Source organism: Indicator indicator, chromosome 16 (genome assembly GCF_027791375.1).
Source record: "Indicator indicator isolate 239-I01 chromosome 16, UM_Iind_1.1, whole genome shotgun sequence".
Taxonomy (NCBI): Eukaryota; Metazoa; Chordata; class Aves; order Piciformes; family Indicatoridae; genus Indicator; species Indicator indicator.
Window position 1 is genome coordinate 3,504,008 of NC_072025.1, and position 19,813 is coordinate 3,523,820.

The window sequence follows — 19,813 nt, forward strand, 5'->3', positions numbered from 1 at the left end:
GGTTTCCATAGATCCATACACCGCTCCAACAGGTCCCTACGGACGGCTGCGGGAGCGGGCCAGAGGGGCTCTCCCAGGGAACCCTCGGAGGGAGCTGCCCTGGATCCCGGCCGGCGGCGAGGCGGCGGAGCAGATCCCAGCAGCCGCTATGGCGCGGCAAAACGCTTTCAATGGCAACTTCACCGGGAAGTTGGGGCGGGCAGAGGGGCCGGGGAGAGCCCTGCACCCCCCACCCTGTGGCCAGGCAGCGTAGGGAGGAGGAGCTCCGGTAGGAAGCTTCGGCGGAGGACCCAGCGCGCACTGCGGCCGGTACCGGGGGCGTGCAATGCGGGAGAGAGCGAGCGCTGGCTGGGGGCGGTCCCGCCGCAGCCCGGGAGCGGCACCGGGCGGAGGGCGGGAGGAGGAGCGGCAAGACGGAGGGAGGGAAGGAGGGAGGGAAGGCGGGAGGCGCCCGCCCCGCAGCGCGCCCAGCGGCCGCCACACGCTCCGCCCGCTGCTCCCGCCATGCCGGGGCCGGGACACCCCCCGGCGGGGCGGGGCGGGAGGACGCACGACCGCCCGTGCGGGCCGGGACTCCCCGGGGAGCGACCCCCACCTCTCCCTTCTAATCTCTCCGCCGTCTCCGTTCTCCTCCCGCCCCCATCCCCCCAGCCAGAGCGCGCGGCACCGGCGCCAGGCCCCGCCCCCTACGGATCGCTGGAGGGGGCCGGTACCGGGCCTGGTGACCCCCTCTCCGCCACCCCCCCACTTCCACCTCTGCCGTCCCTTACCTCGAAGTGGGCCCTAACAGCGGCCGAGCCTCTCTCAGGGTCGGAGAGCGGCGGGGCCACGGCGGGCCCCTCCCGGGCGGGCGACGAGCTGTCCCCGGTGAGGTCTGTGTGTGTGTGAGGAGGGGGGGGGTCCCCGCGCCCCTCCTCTCGGAGAGGGGGGGCGGGCGGGGGCGGCGCCGGTGCCGCGGGCTGGGGAAGAGGTTGGGGGAGAAGGCTCGGCGGGGGAGGGGGATAAAATGGAGTAACCGTCTCTCGGCCGCCGCGGCGGAGCGCTGCCCGCTTCTCTGTTCCCCGGGAAATCCCGCCCCTCCCCGCGCAGGGGGGGAGCCCCAAACGCTCACTGGACACGCCGCACGCCTATCAACAACAAAGCCAATCACCGCATTGATCCCGCCCACCTCACCCTCCCTTATTGGCCGCGGCCCCAGGAAGGGGATGTGGAGAGGAAGGGAGGAGGTGTAATGGGGGGGGGGGTTGCAAGCAAGCGACCGCCGAAGAAAAATGTCCGTATAAGCAGCGCGCCCCGCCCCTTTCCCGCCTTCTCCGTTATCCTATTGGCTGCGCACCAAAACCACCAACCAACCAACGGGCCGCTTCAGGCTCCACCGTCACGCAGCAGGGGGGAGAGCCCCGCCCAGGCGGCAGGGGATTAACCCCGCCCCCTCCAGCACTAAAGCCACGCCCCCTCTCTAGGGAGCCCTTTTGTGGAATGTTTACATCGGGGGCGCGCCCGTCTGCGCGCTCATGGCGACGCTGGTGCCCACCTCCCCTCACCCCTTCCTCCGGGCCCTGCCGTCAACTCTCCTCCAACTCCCTCGCCGCTCAAAGGCGGCGGGGGATGGGGGAGAAGTTGGCGACGGGGCCCGAGAATGTGGATAAGGGGGTCGACGCTGCCTTTTGTCCCCAATCGCTTTACTTCCGGGATGGCAACGGGTCTGTTACACGTGGGGGGGGGACACACACGCGCACGCACGCAGAGGGCAAGCGGGGGGAGGTGAGGGGGGAAGGCAGAGATGCGGTGGCCGTGTCGGGCCCGCCCCTCTTCGCTATTGGCTGAGGATGAGGATAGCCACGCCCCCGCAGCGCGCGGGCCGCTCTGCTTCCCCCTTCCCCCCCCCCCCGCCCCCTCCTCCCAACTCCCTCTCCTTCCCCCCCCCCGCCTCCTTCCCGCCCCTTGCGCCGCCGCCGTCGCGCGCTTCCCGCCGCGCTTCTTTCCCGCCTGGAGCGTGCGGGTCGCTGCTTCTCTCAGGCCAAGGCTCTCCCTGCACACACACACAGAGACAGGGAGGGAAATGCACACCCCGCTGTGTTGTGAAGGGGAAAAATAAGGGGGGGAAAGCAGCTGTTACATACCCTCTACGCGCAGGCGAGGAGCCCTGAATGGAGGGGAACTCCCCCTGGGGCGGATTGGCTCCGCGATTACCCATCGTCACGGCCGTACCGCCCACCGCCCGGGGGGTGTGTGTCGTGTGGGGTTGCTGAGGGAGAGGCCTCACCGGGGAAGGCAGGAGGGGGTTGACTACGCGGTTCTGCTGCAAAGGTTGGCATCGTGGGGGTGGGCGGTCCCCCTCAGGCCCTTCGGATGGTGTCAGAACAGGAGCTGGAGATGGGGCATCGGCTTCGGGGGTTAAACGTTTGTTGCAGTTATGGTGGTTTTTTTTTTTTGACTCTCCCCGGGTTTACGAAGTTGTGGAGTGAGTTGTTGGCTTCCTCTCTGCTGCAGACGTCGGCCCTCTGCCTTCCTAAAGGCTGGCAGGACCCCTCAAGGCTGGAGGAACCAGGCCTGGCCTCAGATTATCTGCTTGGCTGGTCATACAGAGTGCACTCAGGAGAGTGAAAAGTAAACACATGCTTGCTGTAAACTTCTACATATTTGAGCATCTTCACTCAAATAGGCTAAACCTCTTGTGTTTTTTTTTTTCCTGTCCAGCTGCTTTTCCCTCCCTCAGCTCTAGCAGGAGACCCCCAGGGTGCTTCCAGGATGCAAGGACATGCAGACACAGCAGAGGAGGATCTCTCTCAGCCCTTTGGCTGGGAGCTGCAGCTTGCTTTAGCTGCTGAAAGGTCTCTCTCTGGTGTGTTTGAACCTGCCGTGCTGCTGGAGATCCAGTGCCTAGGAAGCTGGTGGCACAGAAGCAGGAGGGCTGGCTCTGGAGCCAGGCTGTTTCCAAACTCCCAGGGCTCAACACGTGCCAGGCAATTTACTAGCACTAAAGCAATCGTAATTAGCGAGGTGGTGTGCATCCAGCCAAGAAATCCAGAAAGCCAAATGAGACAGGTGGGCACAGAAATGGCACTGACACTTCGGGGTTTCCCTGCAGTAGGTTTAAATACCGTTTCCAGCCCCAGCCAGCACTTTGGATTTCATTCTTGGGCTTCTTTTGGCCTAGGATGTCTCTGCTGTGAATTTTGCCCTTGGTGATTGATCCCCATCCCTGGGGGCCTCTAGAGAACGGGAGATGCCGCAGGGAGGGCAAGGCAAACCTGCTGCCTGCACTCAGTGGCTCCTTTCTTCCACTGCTCTCCAAACAATGCAATTTTACTTTCTAGTGCCACCTGTCTCTGCATGAAATGACCATTTCCATGGAAATCCCTATTCCTGCTGCTGAGTGGGACCTGCTGGCACAGGGCAGGAAAGAGTGGGTGGAACAAAACTTTGTGTAGGGCAAGAGGACTGAAAACACTGCTTTTGATCAGCAATGCAGCCCTGGAAACAACCAGGGAGTGTTTGAGTTGTTTTCCCATGGAAAACACTTAGAACCCTTTCCTCCACCTCCAGCACAGATGGGATCCTTATCCTTCCTTGAAGGGAGTTGCTGAGGTCTCTGTCAGCAGTGTATCTGAGCAGCTCCTGTTTAGAGCTGCTGTCAGTGATCTCTCTCCACCTAAGCAGAGTTTTCTCCAGGTTAACCCTCCCCTGGGGTGAGCTGAGCAGGAGGCAGCAGCCAAAGCAATCCTCTGCCCTGGCTGCTTTGTCAGTCAAAGGCCATCAAACTGGTTAAAAAGCCCCAAACCTCAAGTCTGAGAGGTGCTGCCTTCACCATGGGCTTGAAGACAAGGTGTAAACACCCTCTTTGTGCATATGTGCCAACAACAAAGCCTAGATGGGGTGAAGAACGCGTGTGGCAGTGAGGAGAGAGTGTTCCAGGGGTCCCAGAGGTTCTTTGGAGCTCCCTTGGATGCTGGAGCTACCCTTCAACAGGTGCCAGGAGAGAAACTCAAGGCCAGTCTGAGCAGGAGGAGCTGCTCTGCAGGTTGAGAAGCACAGTGGGGCAGAAAATGGTACCTAGAAGGATGGAATGCTCCAGCTGAAACAAAGCCACTCCACCGGCAGGATGTGCACAGCTCCAAGGATGCTCAGGGATGCTCCCAGCCCACCTCTCACAGGGCTGGGATCCAGCCCATGCGCTGGGCCCTGGTTTGGCATGGCCAAGCCTGCCCACGACTCCAGCGCAGGAGAAAGTTCTGCCTCTGCCAGTCCCAGAGACACAGCCTCCTCGGGTTTCTGACCCCAGCTGAGCAAACACAGGTGCTGTTCTTCCCACCCACAGCACTCCCTCTTGCCCAGAGCCTGGCTGTGGCTGGCTGCTCTGCTCTGGGGCACGACTGGCTCCATCACCTTTCCCTCCTTCACCCTGCGGCTGCCTCTCCGGGACAGGAATCACTTGCAGCTGAAGGCGCTGGGGCTTGCTGCCAGCCTGGGAGCTGGCAGGCAGCCAGGCTACCTTCCCCCCAGCCATGCCTGTGTGGTTTTGTGTCCTACAGGCCCGCTCTGAGCAGTAATGATGCCCTCACCCCCAAATCCAGCAGCCAAATGCCTTTTCCCCAGAGCTGCAATTGCAGAAAACTCCCAAATGCAAAAAAACCCAAATGGGACACACCCCCAAACACCAGGGATCATGCAAAGAGGCTCTGAAGAGCCCATTGTGTGAAGCAGGACAGGAGATTGATGCTCTGGGGCTCAGCGAGGCCCTGGGAAAAGAGACAGGCGCTCAGAGTGGGGGGACTTGCCCCCCGCTAATCTCACTGCCTTCCCTCCTGCTATTATCCTTGCTGGCCCAGGAAAGCTGCCTGCAGCCTGGTTATCTCTGGTGGAACCTCACCCAGAACAGGAGCAAGCTCGGCTGGTCAGCTCTTTGGGCTGCTGCCCTGAGCAAGTCCTACCCCACGCTCCCCAGTGTGGCCCTGAATGCAGCCTTGTGCCCCACAAAGTGCTGGAGGGGGGTGCACTGCAGCAGGTCTGTGTGTCCCCAGAGGTGGGGCCAGCTTGGTTCTGGGGATTGTGGGGTGTGAAAGGCCTAAGCTCCCTCCCTCTCCTTCTCCTGAGCAATTCCACCACGAGAGCTACAAGGAGGACCTGGGCACTGATCGTGTATTTTTATGTCAATACAAATAAAATCAAAACAACCCTCCAAAAAGTAACAACAACAAAAATGTTTCTCTGAACGAGAGCAAAATAGGAACATTTACAAATACTTCTGGCTCTGGCTTGGATCAAGTTAATGTTAAATACAAAAAAACCCAAACAAACAAACAAACAAAAAAACAAACCCCAAAATAATACCGAAAACAAACAAACAAAAAAAGTCGTTTCCCCCCCCCCAAGATTATAAAAAAATAAGAATATACACATTCAGAGAGCTTATTACAGTATAAAGTTACTGAGGCCCAGGCGCTGCCAGGCCTGGCATGGGGACAGGGTGGTAGCCAGGGACAGGGGCCAGGGCAGCCGTTCCTGCAGGTGCTGCTGCCCCAGAGGTCAGCTCGCTGCCTCCCCAAGGTTTGGGCTTCTCTTGCTCAGCGCTTTGCCAGCCCTGTGACTCACCACAGGGATGGGCCCGTGGATTCCCACTGCTGGCTTGGGAAAGCCGGGCAACCTGGAGAGCCGGTTGGTCTCCATCTGTCCCGGTCACCTCGTACCTACTGATGCCTATGGCTGCATCCCAAGGGGCAGAGAAGGCTGGTGGGCTCCTCAACCCCCACCAACCTGCCTGCCATGGCCAAAATCCTCCAGCTCTGCCTTCCAGGGACAAAGCCACTGTGTCCCAGCAGTTGAGGATGAGGAAGATGCCAACGGGCATCCTCATGCATCCCACAGGATGGGCATGGGAGCAGGTACCGGGTCCCAGCACTGCCTGTGAGGAGCAAGGAAGGGAAAACAAGGAGGGGAGTTGAGGGAAAAAGAAAAAAAAGCAAGACAGAGCCAGGACCAAACTCACCACTCCAGGGATGACAGCAGTGAAAAGGCAGGAGAGCAGGGGGCCTGCAGGAGCTGCTACAGTGGGGGCTCATCTCTGTGTATCTACAGAACAGCAGGGTCGGGCGCAGCGGGGGGACATCAGAGACACACATAGGTACAGACACACAGGCTGAGTGGCAGGTAAGGCTGAGGCTGGCACCTCTTCCTATGCCCCAGGCCAGGGCAGGGCTGGAAATACATTTCCTAGGGCTTGGCAACCCCCTTCTCTAGGTACTTTTTTTTTTTTTTTTCAGCTGGTCCCAACAGGAAAAAAAGAAATCATAAAAACTCAAACAAACAAAAAAAACCCAACGAAACAATAAAAAAACCCAACAAAACAAAACCAACTCAAAGAGAAGACAAAACCACCTCCCCGAGCAGAAACACAGCGGGGAGGAGTAGGAGCCTCTCCCCACGCTGTCCTCCCACGCTGGGCTTGAATAAGGCACAGTTCGACAGCACTGCCAGCAGGTGCAGGAGGGCAGCTGTCCCCTCCTGCCCCAGCACCGGCCCCGTTGAACCTTGGTGGGCACAGAGGTGGCAGAGGCAGCCCTGGGGAGGACGGGGAGGAAGGTTCTGCGGGGAGGCGGCGGCTCTCAGTGTCCTGGTGAGCTCTTGTCCTGGGCGGGCCGATGGGCGCCGTGGTTGGCGAGCAGGAGGCCCTGGCGCTGGGCGTGCTCGAGGACGGCAGCGTAGCAGAAGTGGTACTGCTCGGGGGTCTGGATGCTGAAGGCGCGCTGGCTCCGCATGCGCAGCACCGTCTGGTAGATGTTCAGCGTGCCCACGTCCTGCAGCTGCGACAGGCAGATGTCCAGTGCGCAGAAGGTACCTGGGGATGGCCAGGAGGACGGTGGTGTCAGCCACCCACCAAAAGCCAGCGCTGCCCCCTGTCAGAACCACAGCAGGGTGGTGGTGGTCCTCAGCCCCCACCCCAAGCTCCTGCATGAGACCACAGGCATCAGGAGAAGCAGGGCAGTGACCTTTGCCCAGGTCTGATGGCTGCGGTGAGTCCCAGGGACGCGTCCCAGGTCAGTCAGCTCCCAAACACACCCTGGGAGGGAGAGGCTGCACTGTCCTCCCCCAACCAAGGCCTCCAGCCCAGCAGCAGGGTTACTCCAGTACCTGTCCTGCCGATGCCGGCACTGCAGTGCACCACGATTGGGGGTCCCCCGGGGTGACCTTTGAAGCGTGGTCCCAGGGCACTGACTGCCACCCTCTGCTGCTGCTTCACAGCCCCCAGAAAGTCGATGAGGGTGGCCGCGGAGGAGGGGACACCGTAGTCCGGCCAGCTCAGGTACTGGAAATGGGACACCAGGCGACGCTCCCTGGTCTGAGGGGAAACAGAGGGGATAGACCCTGTCACCTCCTCTGCTCCTGGACACGGAGGGCATCCAGCACTGCCATGCTGTGCCCTGCTAGGCAGCTGTGGCCACACACCTCTGAGCTGTGGATCTCCAGGATGGTTTTCTTGTAATGGTTGAGGTTCTCCACACCTAAGTTGGTGATGGTCAAGGCCCCGTAGCACACCTGGAAGTCCTTCTCCAGAGGCCAGTACTGGCCACACTTTTTCCTGCCTCCTTCCTCCAGCCTAGAAGCAGAAGGACAAGCTTGTGATGTTCTCCTCTCTCTAAGAGGGCCATATCCCATGCCACCCAGCCTTGGTCCCTTGGGCATCCCACAGGAACCAAACAGTCCATCCCTGATGTGATGCTTCAACCCTGTGGGGCTCTGGCTGGCACCGTGGCTGCAAGGTCACTGCAGGGGGCACAGAGCTGTGCATCCAACAGTAAAGCCACTCATTTGGCAAAGGGAAATAGGGCTGGGTCCCCCCAGGGAGCACTCACCGGGTTGTCATCACGATCACCAGGACGTTTTGCTCCCACACCATGCGCCAGAAGTCACTGTAGGTATTTTCCAGAGGCCCTGCAGGTACAACCTGCATGTCAGCCCCAAAATGATGGATTCGGGCAAGTCCCTTCACCCAGCAGCCTCTGCCAGCCCTGCAATGCCCTCCCCAGAGGACCACAGCCTCTTCTGATAGGGTGAGGACCCAAAGTGAATCCACCAGCAGCGGCTGGAGCTGCCCCACCCTGCTCCCTCCAGCACCAAATTCTTAAGGCTCAGCACCGCCCCCCACTTTCTGCTCCCTACTGCTTCATCCCCAGGCAGAGAGGGCTAAGCCAGGGGCTGGGTTAGGGGCAGGAGTCGCTGCCTGAAGGAGGATGGATCCCAGGAGGATCTGTCTGAGAAGAACCTCTGCTGCTTCCTGGCTGGGGACCAAGATGGAGTGAATACCCACAGAGAAGAGTAAATATCCCCAGAGAGGAGGGGGACATACTCCTGGGTTGTCCCCTGCCATGGCTGGAGGTTGATACTAGGCAGGGAGGTGAAGCCCACAAGTGCACCAGGAGCAAAACAAGGTGGCTCAGGCCATACCCTGAGTGCCAATGTAAGCATTCCTCTGCTTGTAGCCATCCATGAAGCTTGCATTGATATAGTCAGTCAGCTGGGGAGAAAAGAAACAGGCACAGCATGAGCCCTCCAGAGCCCCACAGCCAGGACGGCTGCATCAGGACCTTCCACCCGAGGCTGCCTCACCTCGGGCCGGCTGTACGGCTTCGCCAGCTTGACACGGGTTTGGTCCAGGCAGGGCACATCCCCGTACCGGTTCTTCTCCTGGTTGTAGGGTGCCCTGGGAGGAAGGAGGGAGGGCGAGAGGGAAGCAGAGATGTTTTCCAGGCAGGGAAGGAAAAGGCAGCAGAGTCTCTACACAAGCCTCCGGCGCCCGTAGCCTGGGCTCTGCTGCCATCACCTGGCCAAAGCCTCGGGAAGCAGAGTCCCAGCCAGGTCCCGGTCCCTGCTGTCCCCTGCTCAGCTCCAGGGAGCTACAGAGGGAGCTTGCAGCGTCACCTGGCTGGGGGTCTCTGCTGCTAACCCAAAGCATCACTCCCCAGAAAGGCCACAACGAAGCAGCACGGGGAGGGGGAGATCCAGCCTTTTTTGGAGCCCTGCTCCCAGGTCCTCCCCAACTCACAAAGAGCAGACGAAGGTGCCAGCTGGGCTCCTGCGCCGAATATCTTCATACTCTTCGTAGATGCCCCGTTTCTGCTTGTGGCTGACATGGTCCAGCAGCTCCTGGAGGGTGACAGACTTGGGCCCAGGGACGTGGACGGAGCCATTATCTTTGGGGGCCACCAGCGGCACCAGGATGAGCTCGTCCAGGGGGTCGGGATGCCCGTTCTGCTGCGGTAGGAACCGGCAGTTCCAGCTCAGAGGGTCGAGTTTGAGGGACCCCCCAAGGTACTCAGGGAGGCATTCCCGGGGTAGGTGCTCCTTCAGCTCTGACATCTTCACCATCTGCACCTGAGGGACAAAAAGGAGGGGCAGAGGTTACTCCTGGAAGGATGGAGAGGGTTTGCTGGAGATGGGGATGGCAGTGGTCTGACATGGTCCTGATGGAGCACAGAGACTTCACCTGACAGCGCTGGGCTCTTCCCCTTTCCTTTCCCCACCCCAGAAGGGCACCCAAGGGAATATTGCTAGCAGGACAAGGGCTGGTCGCCCCATGTACTCACACTGACACCCAGCTCCAAATCTGCAAGTGGTTCCATACTCCTACCAAAAGCAGAGGGGCAAAGTCCAGCCCAGAGAGACATGAGGCTGGACAGAGGCTCCATCAGCAGCATCACTGATACCAGAGACACCGCTTTAGGTATTTTAGGCAACATCAGACAGCCTGAGTGCAGGTATTTAAGCTTCTCTCTTTTCCTGCATGCTCAGCAAAAGTTTCCTCTCCCTTTAATCATTGACCACTGCCTCTGCTTGCTGCTGCTGGCAGCTTCATTACAGAGGGAAAAAATCAAAGGCGATTTCAAAAGGGGTTGAAGATATCTGCTGCCAATACCAGAGCAGGCTGATCCCCGCAAAACTGGCTGAGAAAGCCTCCCTCCCTCCCAGACCTGGGCTCAGCAGCTTCCAGCTGACAGGGCCATGGGGCACAAGCTGCCTACACCATCCTGTCCCAAAGGGAAACCAGCCCCAGCCCTCCCAATTGAGGGTCCCATGCCAGGGGGATGCCCCCATGCTCACCCGCTCCCGCAGCTTCTCCTTCAGCAGCAGGCTGATGATGGAGTAGGGCACACGAAACCACATGGGTGCTCCCACAATGAAAACCTTCTTCAGCCGAGCTGGGAAGGCACCCTGCGGGCAGGAGAAGGTCAGATCCACAATGCCAGCCCCTCTCCACGTTCTGCCAGGGCAGGGGGGCAAGTCCCAGCAGAGGTGACAAGCAGGAAAGGAGGGACCTCGCGCTGGCAATGCCATGCCAGGAGCGTGCCTCGCGCACAGCCGGCAGCCCAAGGCCACGCTTCTTTTTATGCTCCGACAAGGAAACAAATGATTGCCTTGGAATTAGGTAGGCAGAGGGCCTGGCTGGGCGGGGGAGAGGTGAAGCCTGGGAGTCAGGATTTGGGTGGAGAAGAGAGCCCAGCCAATATTTACTGTTACTTCTTCTTTCCGGAGAAGGGAGGAGGCACCAAATGCCAGCGCGATTAAAAAACAATTTGCATCTGTTTTCCCCAAAGCAGCTGCCAGAGGAATCCGGCAGGGGGACAGCTGATCCCCTCCCACCCACGGGACACCACAGCCCTGGACGGGACCGGCCTGGCAGGCTCCCAGCACCTTCCCGGGCTCCTGAGGGGCTGGAGCTGCTGTTCCTCAGCCGAGATGTCCTCAGCACGGTCCAAACCCACAGCACTTCACGTCTCCGGTGAGTGAGTGGCCCTACGTGCTGTCCCCAGCCACCAGGTCTCCCCTGAGCCATTACCTTCAGCAGGTTGAGGATCTTCTTGCTGAGGTCCAGCTCAAAGTTGGTGTACTGTGAGCCTGCCATGTCATAGATGAACACCAGCCCATTCCTCTGCGTTTCGAAGCTGAGACAGGGATGCAAAGAGCAACGTTAACCCCAGAACATCCAACTGCTTGGCTCCTGCATCAGCAGATCTGTGCCACGCTAACCTCATCTCCAGCTTGCTGACCCCAAAAATCCCCCTTGTGCTTCCAAAAGGACTCACGGACCCAAAGCTCCCCTGCATTTCCCAGCTGCTCCAGTACCATTTCCTATAACCCTCATTAAAGCCTGGTCTGTGTTTTAAGCCCATCTCATCTGCATGGCCCGTGATGGGCAAGTTCAAATCCAGGAAGAGCCCAGCAGGACAAACGGGACGCCCAGGCTCTGTATTTTTGTCAGGGCTCATGTTACATCCCTCCGGCAGCAGGGCTGCCTCCTGCCTGGCCAAAGCCTGCAGGAATCAGGGGCTTTGCTAAACTGAAACCCAGATGTAGGCACAGAAAGGCTGCAAAGAGCCTGCTTCAGGGCTTGAAGCAGGAATGAAATTCCCCCATGGGGGATGAGCAGCTTGAGTTCAAACCAGGGGCAGACAGGGAATTTCAGGCCTCGTGGAGCTGTGACCACCTCTGGGAACTGACATGCGAACAGAGATGGCACAGCTTTTCCCCAGAAAGCCTCCTGGAAGGCTTTCATCAAAGCCTCAGGAAGCAGCAGCCCCTGGGAGGGAAGGGGCTCTCCAAGGACCCGCTGCTGTAAAGCAAGACAGCTCCTTGGAGGCAGACTCACCTCTCCACTGCTCGGTCCAGCAGGTAGAAGAGTGCCTGGAGCACCACGTGCTGCACGCTCTTGCTAGGGTGGTGCAGCTTGGCTGTGAAGAGGGCGATGGAGGCTCCTGAAGGGTCCCGCACGCTCTGGTGAAGAAACAAGGTCAGGCTCCCACAGACACCCATGTGGAGCCAGGATGAGCGACCCACCTGGGCCAACTTGGGGCAATTTGGGGTAGATTCAAACTGGATGTTAGGAAGAAGTTCTTTCCCATGAGGGTGGTGAGACACTGGAACAGGTTGCCCAGGGAGGTGGTGGAAGCCTCATCCCTGCAGGTTTTTAAGGCCAGGCTGGATGTGGTTCTGAGCAACCTGATCTAGTGTGAGGCGTCCCCACCCATGGCAGAGGGGTTGGAAGTAGATGATCCTTGAGGTCCCTTCCAACCCTAACAATTCTATGATTCTATGATTCTGACTCAGGGGGGTCCAGCTCCACCTACCAGAATGGTGAACTTGCCGCTGAGCAGCTCCGAGCGCAGTGGCTCCTCGTGCGGCTTCAGCTTCACGATGCCCTCCTTCAGCCTTGTCTCCTGCAGGCAGGGAGCTGGTGTGACCTCTGGCATGGACACCTCAGCCTTCCAGTCACCAGCGTGTCCCCCAGGGGCACCCAGCCCTCCAAAGGAAACCACAGCAGGGAAACCTCTGCCCCACGGCCCCATTTTCCAGCAGGGAACTGCAACTGGCTGCAGCAGCACAGCCCCCAGCACGGGGAAGAGCAGCTCTGCAAAGCCAGGATGGGGACTCTACGCAGATAGATCCTTTATGTATAGGGAGGATACCCCCAGGCCATCTGGGAGGGCACCCTGCAAGCACGAACGTTGCTGCTCTCAGCAACAGGGAGGGGACTGGAGTCGGGAAGATCTCCATGGTGACTCGCCTTGGCTGGAAAAGGATTTTCCAGCTGGATAAAACTCTTAAGGGAGTGGGGAGAAGAAATAAAGCAGGGGGAGGGTGGTCTCTGGGACCAGAGATCTCTCACAGGGCAGGGAGCCCTCGGGTGGGGGTGACCCAGCCCCGGTGACTTACCCGGTAGGAGTGAAAGAGCTCGATGGCCCGCAGGACGTCGAACTTGCGGGCCATGAGGAACTTGACAGCCACGTTCCAGGAGAGCGGGGACACATTGTACTGGCCTGTCCACTTGTTGATCTCCTCCAGGAACTGCTTGGTCGCCTGCAGGAGAGATCAGGAGCGTGCAGTGAAATACGGTGGCTGGAGGCAGAGAGCCTAAGGAGCATCCCTGGTCATGGTGGGAGCTGCAGGGTCCTTGGTGTGTGAGCAGGGTCTGAGCACAGCTTGGCAAACCCAGTGGCTCCAGGGGTGAAGAGGAGAGCTCTATGGTAACTACTGGGAAAGGAGGTAAGGGCATTGCAGGTGGGGATGGAGATGGAGACAACACCAGCATGAAGAAGGGAACAAGGGGCTGGGAAGACTCATGGGAGGGACAGGGGGAGTAAAAGGAAGATTTTACAGGTGGTAAAAGCTCATTCAGACACAGCAGCCCCAGGGCAATGGGAACCCATTAGCTGGCAGCAGCATCCTGGGGCTGCAGCTCTGCTGTGGAGCAGAGAACCTGGCTGTGTGAACACAGGTAATAAGCACAACCAGCACTGAGGGCTGATGCTTTGATGTGCTACAAGACATGGACCAGCTCACCCAGTAAGGCCACTTTCACACAGCCAGACAAACAGACAAGAAGGGTTCAGTCCAGGAGGATCCCCTCAGCCCATGGTTCCATAAGACACTGGGGTCATCCCGCAAGAGCATGCTCCTCTCCCAAAGCACCAGCACTGCTTGCACCAGAACAATAACCAAAGAAGAAACTGTTCCAACCCTAGTGCTGGCACAGCAGAATGGCAAAATCTAATCTGCAACCTTCTAGTGGGCTTAAAGCCCTGAAGGCAAGCAGAATAACCCCAAAATGTATTATTTTCACAAGCTCAGGTGCCAGGTGGGCTCAAGGTTTCTGAACACTGGTGATGACGGAGGCGTTTTCCTGTTTGCTGCATGCTGACCTGCTGTCAGGGAGTGGTTTGGGTTGGAAGGGGCCTCAAAGATCACACAATCAAAGAATCAACCAGGCTGGAAAAGACCCCAGTGATCATCAAGTCCAGCCTATTACCCAATACCTAACAGCTCCTGATATCTAAACCATGGCTCCAAGTGCCACGTCCAATCTTTTTTTGAACACCTCCAGGGACAGCGACTCCACCACCTCCCTGCGCAGCGCATGCCACTTGTCAATTACTCTTTCTGTGAAGATCATGTAGTTCCAACCCTGCTGCCATGGGCAGGGACACTTTCCACTAGACCAGGTTGCTCAAGGCCTTACCCAGTCTGATCTTGAATACTTCCAGGGAGAGGACATCCACAACCTCCCTGGGCAACCTGTTCCAGTGTCTCACCTCCCTCATAGTAAGGAACTTCTTCCTAACGTCCAAGCTAAATCTACGCCCTCTACAGCAGCCCTAAGAGAAAGGGGACAGGATGGCCCAGCCTTCCTCCACATATCACTCAAAGGATGGAGGGGGCTCCTGAAACTCCCTGCTTCTACCCAAGGAAAAACCCAAAGCGGAGACGTTTCCATCCTCGCAAGAGCGGAGGATGGCGATGACGTCACGAAGAGGAGGAGGCGAAGGAGGAGGAGGGAGGACGAGTGCCGAAGGCTGGCTGCCGGCGCAGGGAGCGCGGGCAGGAGGCGGTGTTGGATGTCACCGAGCGGCTGGGAGTTACTGAGCCAGCAAAGCTCGGCGGCGTTAATGACTTCCGACGGGAGGAAGCCAAGGGCTGGGGTTTATCGGCGGCGCGAGGCTCGGCGGGGGCAAGCAGCTTCGCTTGCGGGATGAGCCAAGGAGCCCAGCTTGTCCAAGGGGGCTCTCCACAGCCCGCCTGCCATCCCCGCAGGCGTTTGCGGGAGAGATACTGGCTTGCCTGGCTGCTGGCAGGTGGTAAGGGCCAGCCCAGACCCCAGCACACAGCAGCCAGAAGCTTCCTAACGCCCTACTAGGGTCTGTCAGAGTGGCCGGGAGATAACTCATGGAATTAGGCTGGATCTGCTACCAGCAGCGCCGGGAGGACTCAGAAAGTGGCTTTCAATGGCCCAGCTCCAATCCCCTGCAAAAATCCCCTTCAAGCATCACGATCCCCCTTGGCACAGCAGTGTGTCATGGTCAGCTGGCCGCAGCTCGGCCGCCCGATCGGTTGCCCCCATCTCTGCGACTGCTGGGGGCACGGAGCTACAGAGGAGCAGGCAAAGGAGCCAAGGTGGCATACAACTCCTGCTTTGCATTCTCACTTCCCAGCCAGCAGCCAGAGGGAGCTTTTGCTGGGAGCTGTACTTATCAGACACCTTTATCCCCCGGGCTTCTTCTCCAGCTGCCTGCACTTCTCCAAAGCAAAAGCAACTCTTGTAGCCCAAATTTTTAATGGTTTCTCCTCCATTAAAGAGTAATAGGAAAATAAATGGGTGTATGTACAGACCATCTTCAGCCTTCACACATACTCACAGAACCATAAACTAAGACAGGGAAGCCCACTGACCATCACCCTGCTTCTTCAGAGAGCCCTCTGAGCCCCTGGCAGCCCAAAAGCAAGGGCTGGGCTGGACACAAGCCCAAAATGTTCCTTCCCCAGGAGGATGGCACAGGGGTGAGGGAGAGCAACAGGCACAGTCCCACTGCCCTCAGAGAGTGACCAGAGCCAGTGAGACAGATTAGGATGAGAAAGATGCCCTGAGCTGATGGGAAGGACGCCCTGAGCTGATGGGAAGGACACCCTGAGCTGATGGGAAGGATGCCCAGAGCTGATGGGAAGGATGTCCTGAGGGGCGCAGTGGCAGCAAGCAGACTCAGTAACACATGGTTCAAGTCTCCTTCCTCAACATCTATCCCCTCACAGCTTGTGCAATCTCATTTCCAGCATCCACCAGGAGGGATGCTGGGTGTTTTTGCAAGGCTGTCTTTGCAGGGTGGCTCAGCCATGAATTCCAGCTTTCCCCTGCTTTCTCCAGCAGCCAAATGAAATCCCAAACTTACCAACACTGACATTCAACCGAGCCAGAAGCTGAGCACCACCACTAGCCATAGCCCTGCTTGCAGGGCATGCTCCATGGGGTCTCATCACCATTTCTGGCCTAGATCCTACACAGATTTATCCCAGTGTCAAGCAGGATCGCTCTACGCACTGAAGGTGAAGCCCCTGCCCCAGAGCTGCAGAAGCAGCCCTGTTTCTGCAGGCAATGGCAGGGCTCTGAGCGAAACTGTCTGCGGCTGGGTGCTCTGAACAATGCCAGGCTTTGGAGCACTGGCGTCATCCAAGTCCCTGCTTCGCTGCGCCAGGACAGGCTGGTGACCAAGCCACCGTCATGGGAACATGGGGGCTCCTCAAGCCCTCCTCCTCCGGACTGTGAAGGCAGCAAACCCACCCTCCTCCTTCAGCCTGAGGGGAAAATCACAGCTGGGCTGAAAATCCCTGAGGAAAATTGGTTTGGCTCCTCTGGGATAGGGTGCAGAGATCCTACGGAGCAGGAGATGTCTCAGGGCTGGCAGGGAGAGGGCAGAGTGAATTCTCCCAACCTTGGCTTGCTGTCAGTAATGAGGGAGAGCAGAGCAAGCAGAGGAAATCCTGATGTGGTCCTAAGGACGATGAAGAGGTAGCAGGAAGGGGATATCCCAGCCCCCACCACCCATGAAAAGAGACAAACTTCCACTATTTGGCTTCCAAGGGCAGCGCAGAGGGCAGCCTTCCACTGCTCCAGCCTGATGATCCAAACCTGGAGCTGTTATTGCAAATAGCCCTTCATCTTCTTCATCCAATATTCCCACACAAACCAAACATCTTGGACCCCCTTGGATGCCAATTGAGGGAGCCCAGACACGGCTCCAGGTGCAAACCAAGCTTCCCTGCCAGAGCAGGGTCTTCCCAAACCCCGTTTGCTGGAAGCTCTGCCCCCTCCACAACACAGGGGAAACACAAGACGCTGTCACCTGCAGGGAATCGGGGCACAAACAGCCTCAATCCTTGAGATTTAATACCCCTGGAGGCAGCAGCACCGCTCCCAGGAGCAGCACTGATAAGAGGGAGGCGTGGAGGAAGGAGAAAGCCTGGAAGTGCTGCATTTCCACCACGGGCTGCAGGATGGATTCCTCCAGCTCCGAGCAAGCCTTTCCCTGAAGGACATGGGGGGTTGGAGAACCCAGGATCTCCCTACCAACCCTCCTAAAAGTTCCAGTAGAAACGAAGGATGGTTTAAAAGAACACCAACCACACAGACAGAAAACCGTCCATCTGGTTGCTTTTGGTTTCGCATTGTGACCCCTGAGGCCAGCAAGGTGGCCGATGCAGCGCTGAGCCCTTGGCCAGCCTGAGCATCGCATCACCATGGGGAGCCCGGGAGCTCCACTTCGAGGCAGCCTCTGTGGGACGTGTCTCAGGGTGCGGATGCAGAGCCGGGTGGGCATCCCTGCCGATGAGGTTGGTGAAAGCTATATGCTGCTCTCACCGTCCAACATGCCCTGGCTGGAATCATCCCCGTTCCCCGAGCCCAGCAACATCCTCCCGCGGTGACGCAAGGCCGGCGGAGGAAGCCGGGACGTCACGGGGAGGCCTGGGGCGTGGGAAGAGCATGCACACGCATCCCCACGGCAGCCTGCCTACGGGGGGAGGCCTGCCAGGAGGGGGGACACGCCGCTTTGGGGGTGTCTGACCCCAACCCCAGGCTGCAACAACCCTCCCTGCCCTAGCACCCAGCATTCAGACCCTGCAAAAAAATCCTTTGGGCTGTGCGCTGGGTGGGCAGCGCAAGGGGGTCTGGGGCTGCGCTGATGGGAGGCTACGCTGATGGGGGGCTGCCTAGGTTGGAGAAGGGGGGCTTTGCAAGTGGGGCTTTCCTTGGAGAACACCAACACGCTCGGAAAAAAATGCTGCAAATCAGGGTAGCCAAAAGATGAGGGAGGGAAGAGGGGAGGGCGGCGGGGGGTGCGTAAGCGTGCTGCTCAGCCCCGCCGGGGTTAGAGATGCCCGGCGGAGACCTACCTGCTCCTCCTCGGCGCTGAGCTCCGCGGCCATGCTGTGCGGCGCGGCCCCGCTGCTCCCAGCGGGCCGGGCCGGGCCGGGCCGGGCTGTACCGAGCCGGGCTAAGCGGCGGGCACCTCGCCGGAGCCCATTCCCGGGGTACCGGCAGCGCTGCGGGTACCGGTACCGGCCCCTCCCGACCGCAGCAGAATCGGTGAGGGCGGCTCCGCCCCGGGGTCCCCGCCGAAAGTGCCGGAAAAAGATTAAAATAAATATTTTAATTTAAAAATAATAAAATTTCCAATGTCTTTTTAGCAGCCCGCCGGTAAGTTTGGCTCGGGCCGGGAAGCGCCGCTCGGCTGGGCCGGGCCGGGCCGTGCTCCCCTCCCCGCCCCGCTCCGCTCTGCCCCGGCGGGGGCGGCGGCAGGAAGCGCCCGCAGCCCCCTCCCCTCGGCTCTCGGCTCGGCCCCGGCGGGAGGGAGGGAGCGAGCGGGCGGGCGGCCAGGGGAAGGCGGGGGACAGGAAGCCCTCCTCGGCGGAGGGGCGGCAGCGGCTGGGGTGGGAATGGAGGAGCTGGCGGAGCCCTGCCTCTGCCCGCCCTGGCTCTGCGTGCCCCGGCGTTTCCCTCCCCCTCCAGCCTCGGTGACAGGCGGTGGCACCGCTGCCGCCGCTAAGATGGTGGCGAACGGCCCTTGCCCGGAACCGCCTGCATGGGTGAGCGCTGGCGAACAGCACCCAGAAACCCCCGGAGGTCTGCCTGCCTTCCAGCCTCGGCCACCTTCGCACCCAGACTTCGGGGGGGGACCTTTGGAGGACCCTCCTTCGTGCTATGTTTTGTGTGATCCCAGCGCCGAGCAACGCTCCCCGCCGGCTGTGGGCATCCCCTTGATGTTTCATTCTGGCTGTGCTGTGCCTCCAACCTGCCTGAGCCGGAGCCGCAGCTCCAGGCCGGGAGCGCTCAGCCTGCTCCGAGCATCAGCTTCAGCCCCCAGCCTCACCCTCCCCCTTGCTTCTGCCCCGCAGCCCTGCCCTGAGGACTGAACAAACAGGCCGCCGCGATTTCTAACCCTTTCCTCACTCTCCTTCATTTACAGCCCCTAAATCGCATGCCCTGGCTGGGCACACCGGCATGGAGAACCCCAGCGCTCCTCCATCAAGGAGCAGGGACCTCGGGGAGCAGCGTCCCAGCAGCGGCTCCACCGAAAAGCCAGGCCTCGGGACAGGGGGACATTTTGTTCAGCCGAGGAGGACTGCCTTGGCAACGTGCCTGCAGCCAGAGCCTTTGCACCTAACTGGGAGAAAATGGAAGAAAGGGCAGGGGGAAGGGGCTGAGCCCCAAGCTGGATGCAGGCTCGGGGGCTGGCCGTCCTCCAGAGCCCCAGGCCACATCTAGAGGTTGAGCTGCTCAGCTCTCTTATGCCAGACTACATTTAAGCCCCCCGATCCCGCCAGGGGGTGACCCCTCCTCAGTGACTGCCCAAGCTGCCGCCTGTTCCAGTTGGGAGCAGCGCAGGGAACAGCTGGGAGCGGGATCGCACCCAGCAAACAAAATAGTCACAGCAACAAATTGTGCTGGCCCTGGTGGCTTCCGTTTAACACCCTCTCTCCAAACACAGCCTTTGGTTTCCAGCAGGAGTTGTAACACAAATATTTATTTCTCCAGTCCAGCTCATGCTTTTAAAGGGGAAACTATGTGGCATCATCTGGAGCCGGCTGGAAGCTCCAGTTGCTTCCCTATTGCTCTCCTCCATCCATCAGAGCAGGCAGCCCCTCTTGGGCTGTATTTTCTCTCCTGCCCACTCTCTCCCCTCTGCTGGAGGACCCTGAGAGGTCGCTGGAGGACCCTGAGAGATTGTTGGAGGGCAGTAGGGAGGCAGTAACCTGAGCTGCAGCTTTCTCTTCCCTGAGGGATGCACAAATCTTGTAGCCCGATGCCCACCTCCGGGTTTAATTGCCTGAGGAAGGAAAACTACACTGATGGGAGGCTGGATGAGGTCTCCCAGCCAGGGCTCTTCCTGTGGTCCTCTGTCAGCCTGTGAGGTCAAAGCACAGGGGAACCCACAGCCAGAGGAGCCCAGAACCTTCAAGGGACAGGGATGGCAATGCAGTCCAGGTGTTTGGC

General features: G+C 59.3%; 1 protein-coding gene across 1 annotated transcript; it reads right to left on the reverse strand.

Moving 5' to 3' along the window:
* Positions 1-6,605: 6,605 nt before the first annotated feature.
* PTPN9 (protein tyrosine phosphatase non-receptor type 9) lies at positions 6,606-17,745 on the reverse strand. Its single transcript, XM_054388130.1, has 13 exons — positions 17,713-17,745; positions 12,709-12,852; positions 12,123-12,212; positions 11,645-11,769; positions 10,835-10,940; positions 10,099-10,209; positions 9,044-9,372; positions 8,608-8,701; positions 8,446-8,515; positions 7,854-7,932; positions 7,447-7,597; positions 7,132-7,339; positions 6,606-6,838 (listed from the first exon to the last, which is right to left on the reverse strand). Exons 1-13 carry the CDS (start codon positions 17,743-17,745, stop codon positions 6,606-6,608), a joined length of 1,773 nt encoding a protein of 590 aa, XP_054244105.1.
* Positions 17,746-19,813: the final 2,068 nt, after the last annotated feature.

What these genes read in the sequence shown, in the direction of transcription:
- PTPN9 (XM_054388130.1), bottom strand. Translation starts at nt 17,745, where the DNA reads ATGGCCGCGGAGCTCAGCGCCGAGGAGGAGCAG. An exon ending in TGCTTACATTGGCACTCAGG is followed by an intron (nt 7,933 to 8,445) that starts GTATGGCCTGAG and finishes TTGTACCTGCAG; the next exon opens with GGCCTCTGGAAAATACCTAC. An exon ending in TGCCGGCATCGGCAGGACAG is followed by an intron (nt 6,839 to 7,131) that starts GTACTGGAGTAA and finishes GGCCATCCCCAG; the next exon opens with GTACCTTCTGCGCACTGGAC.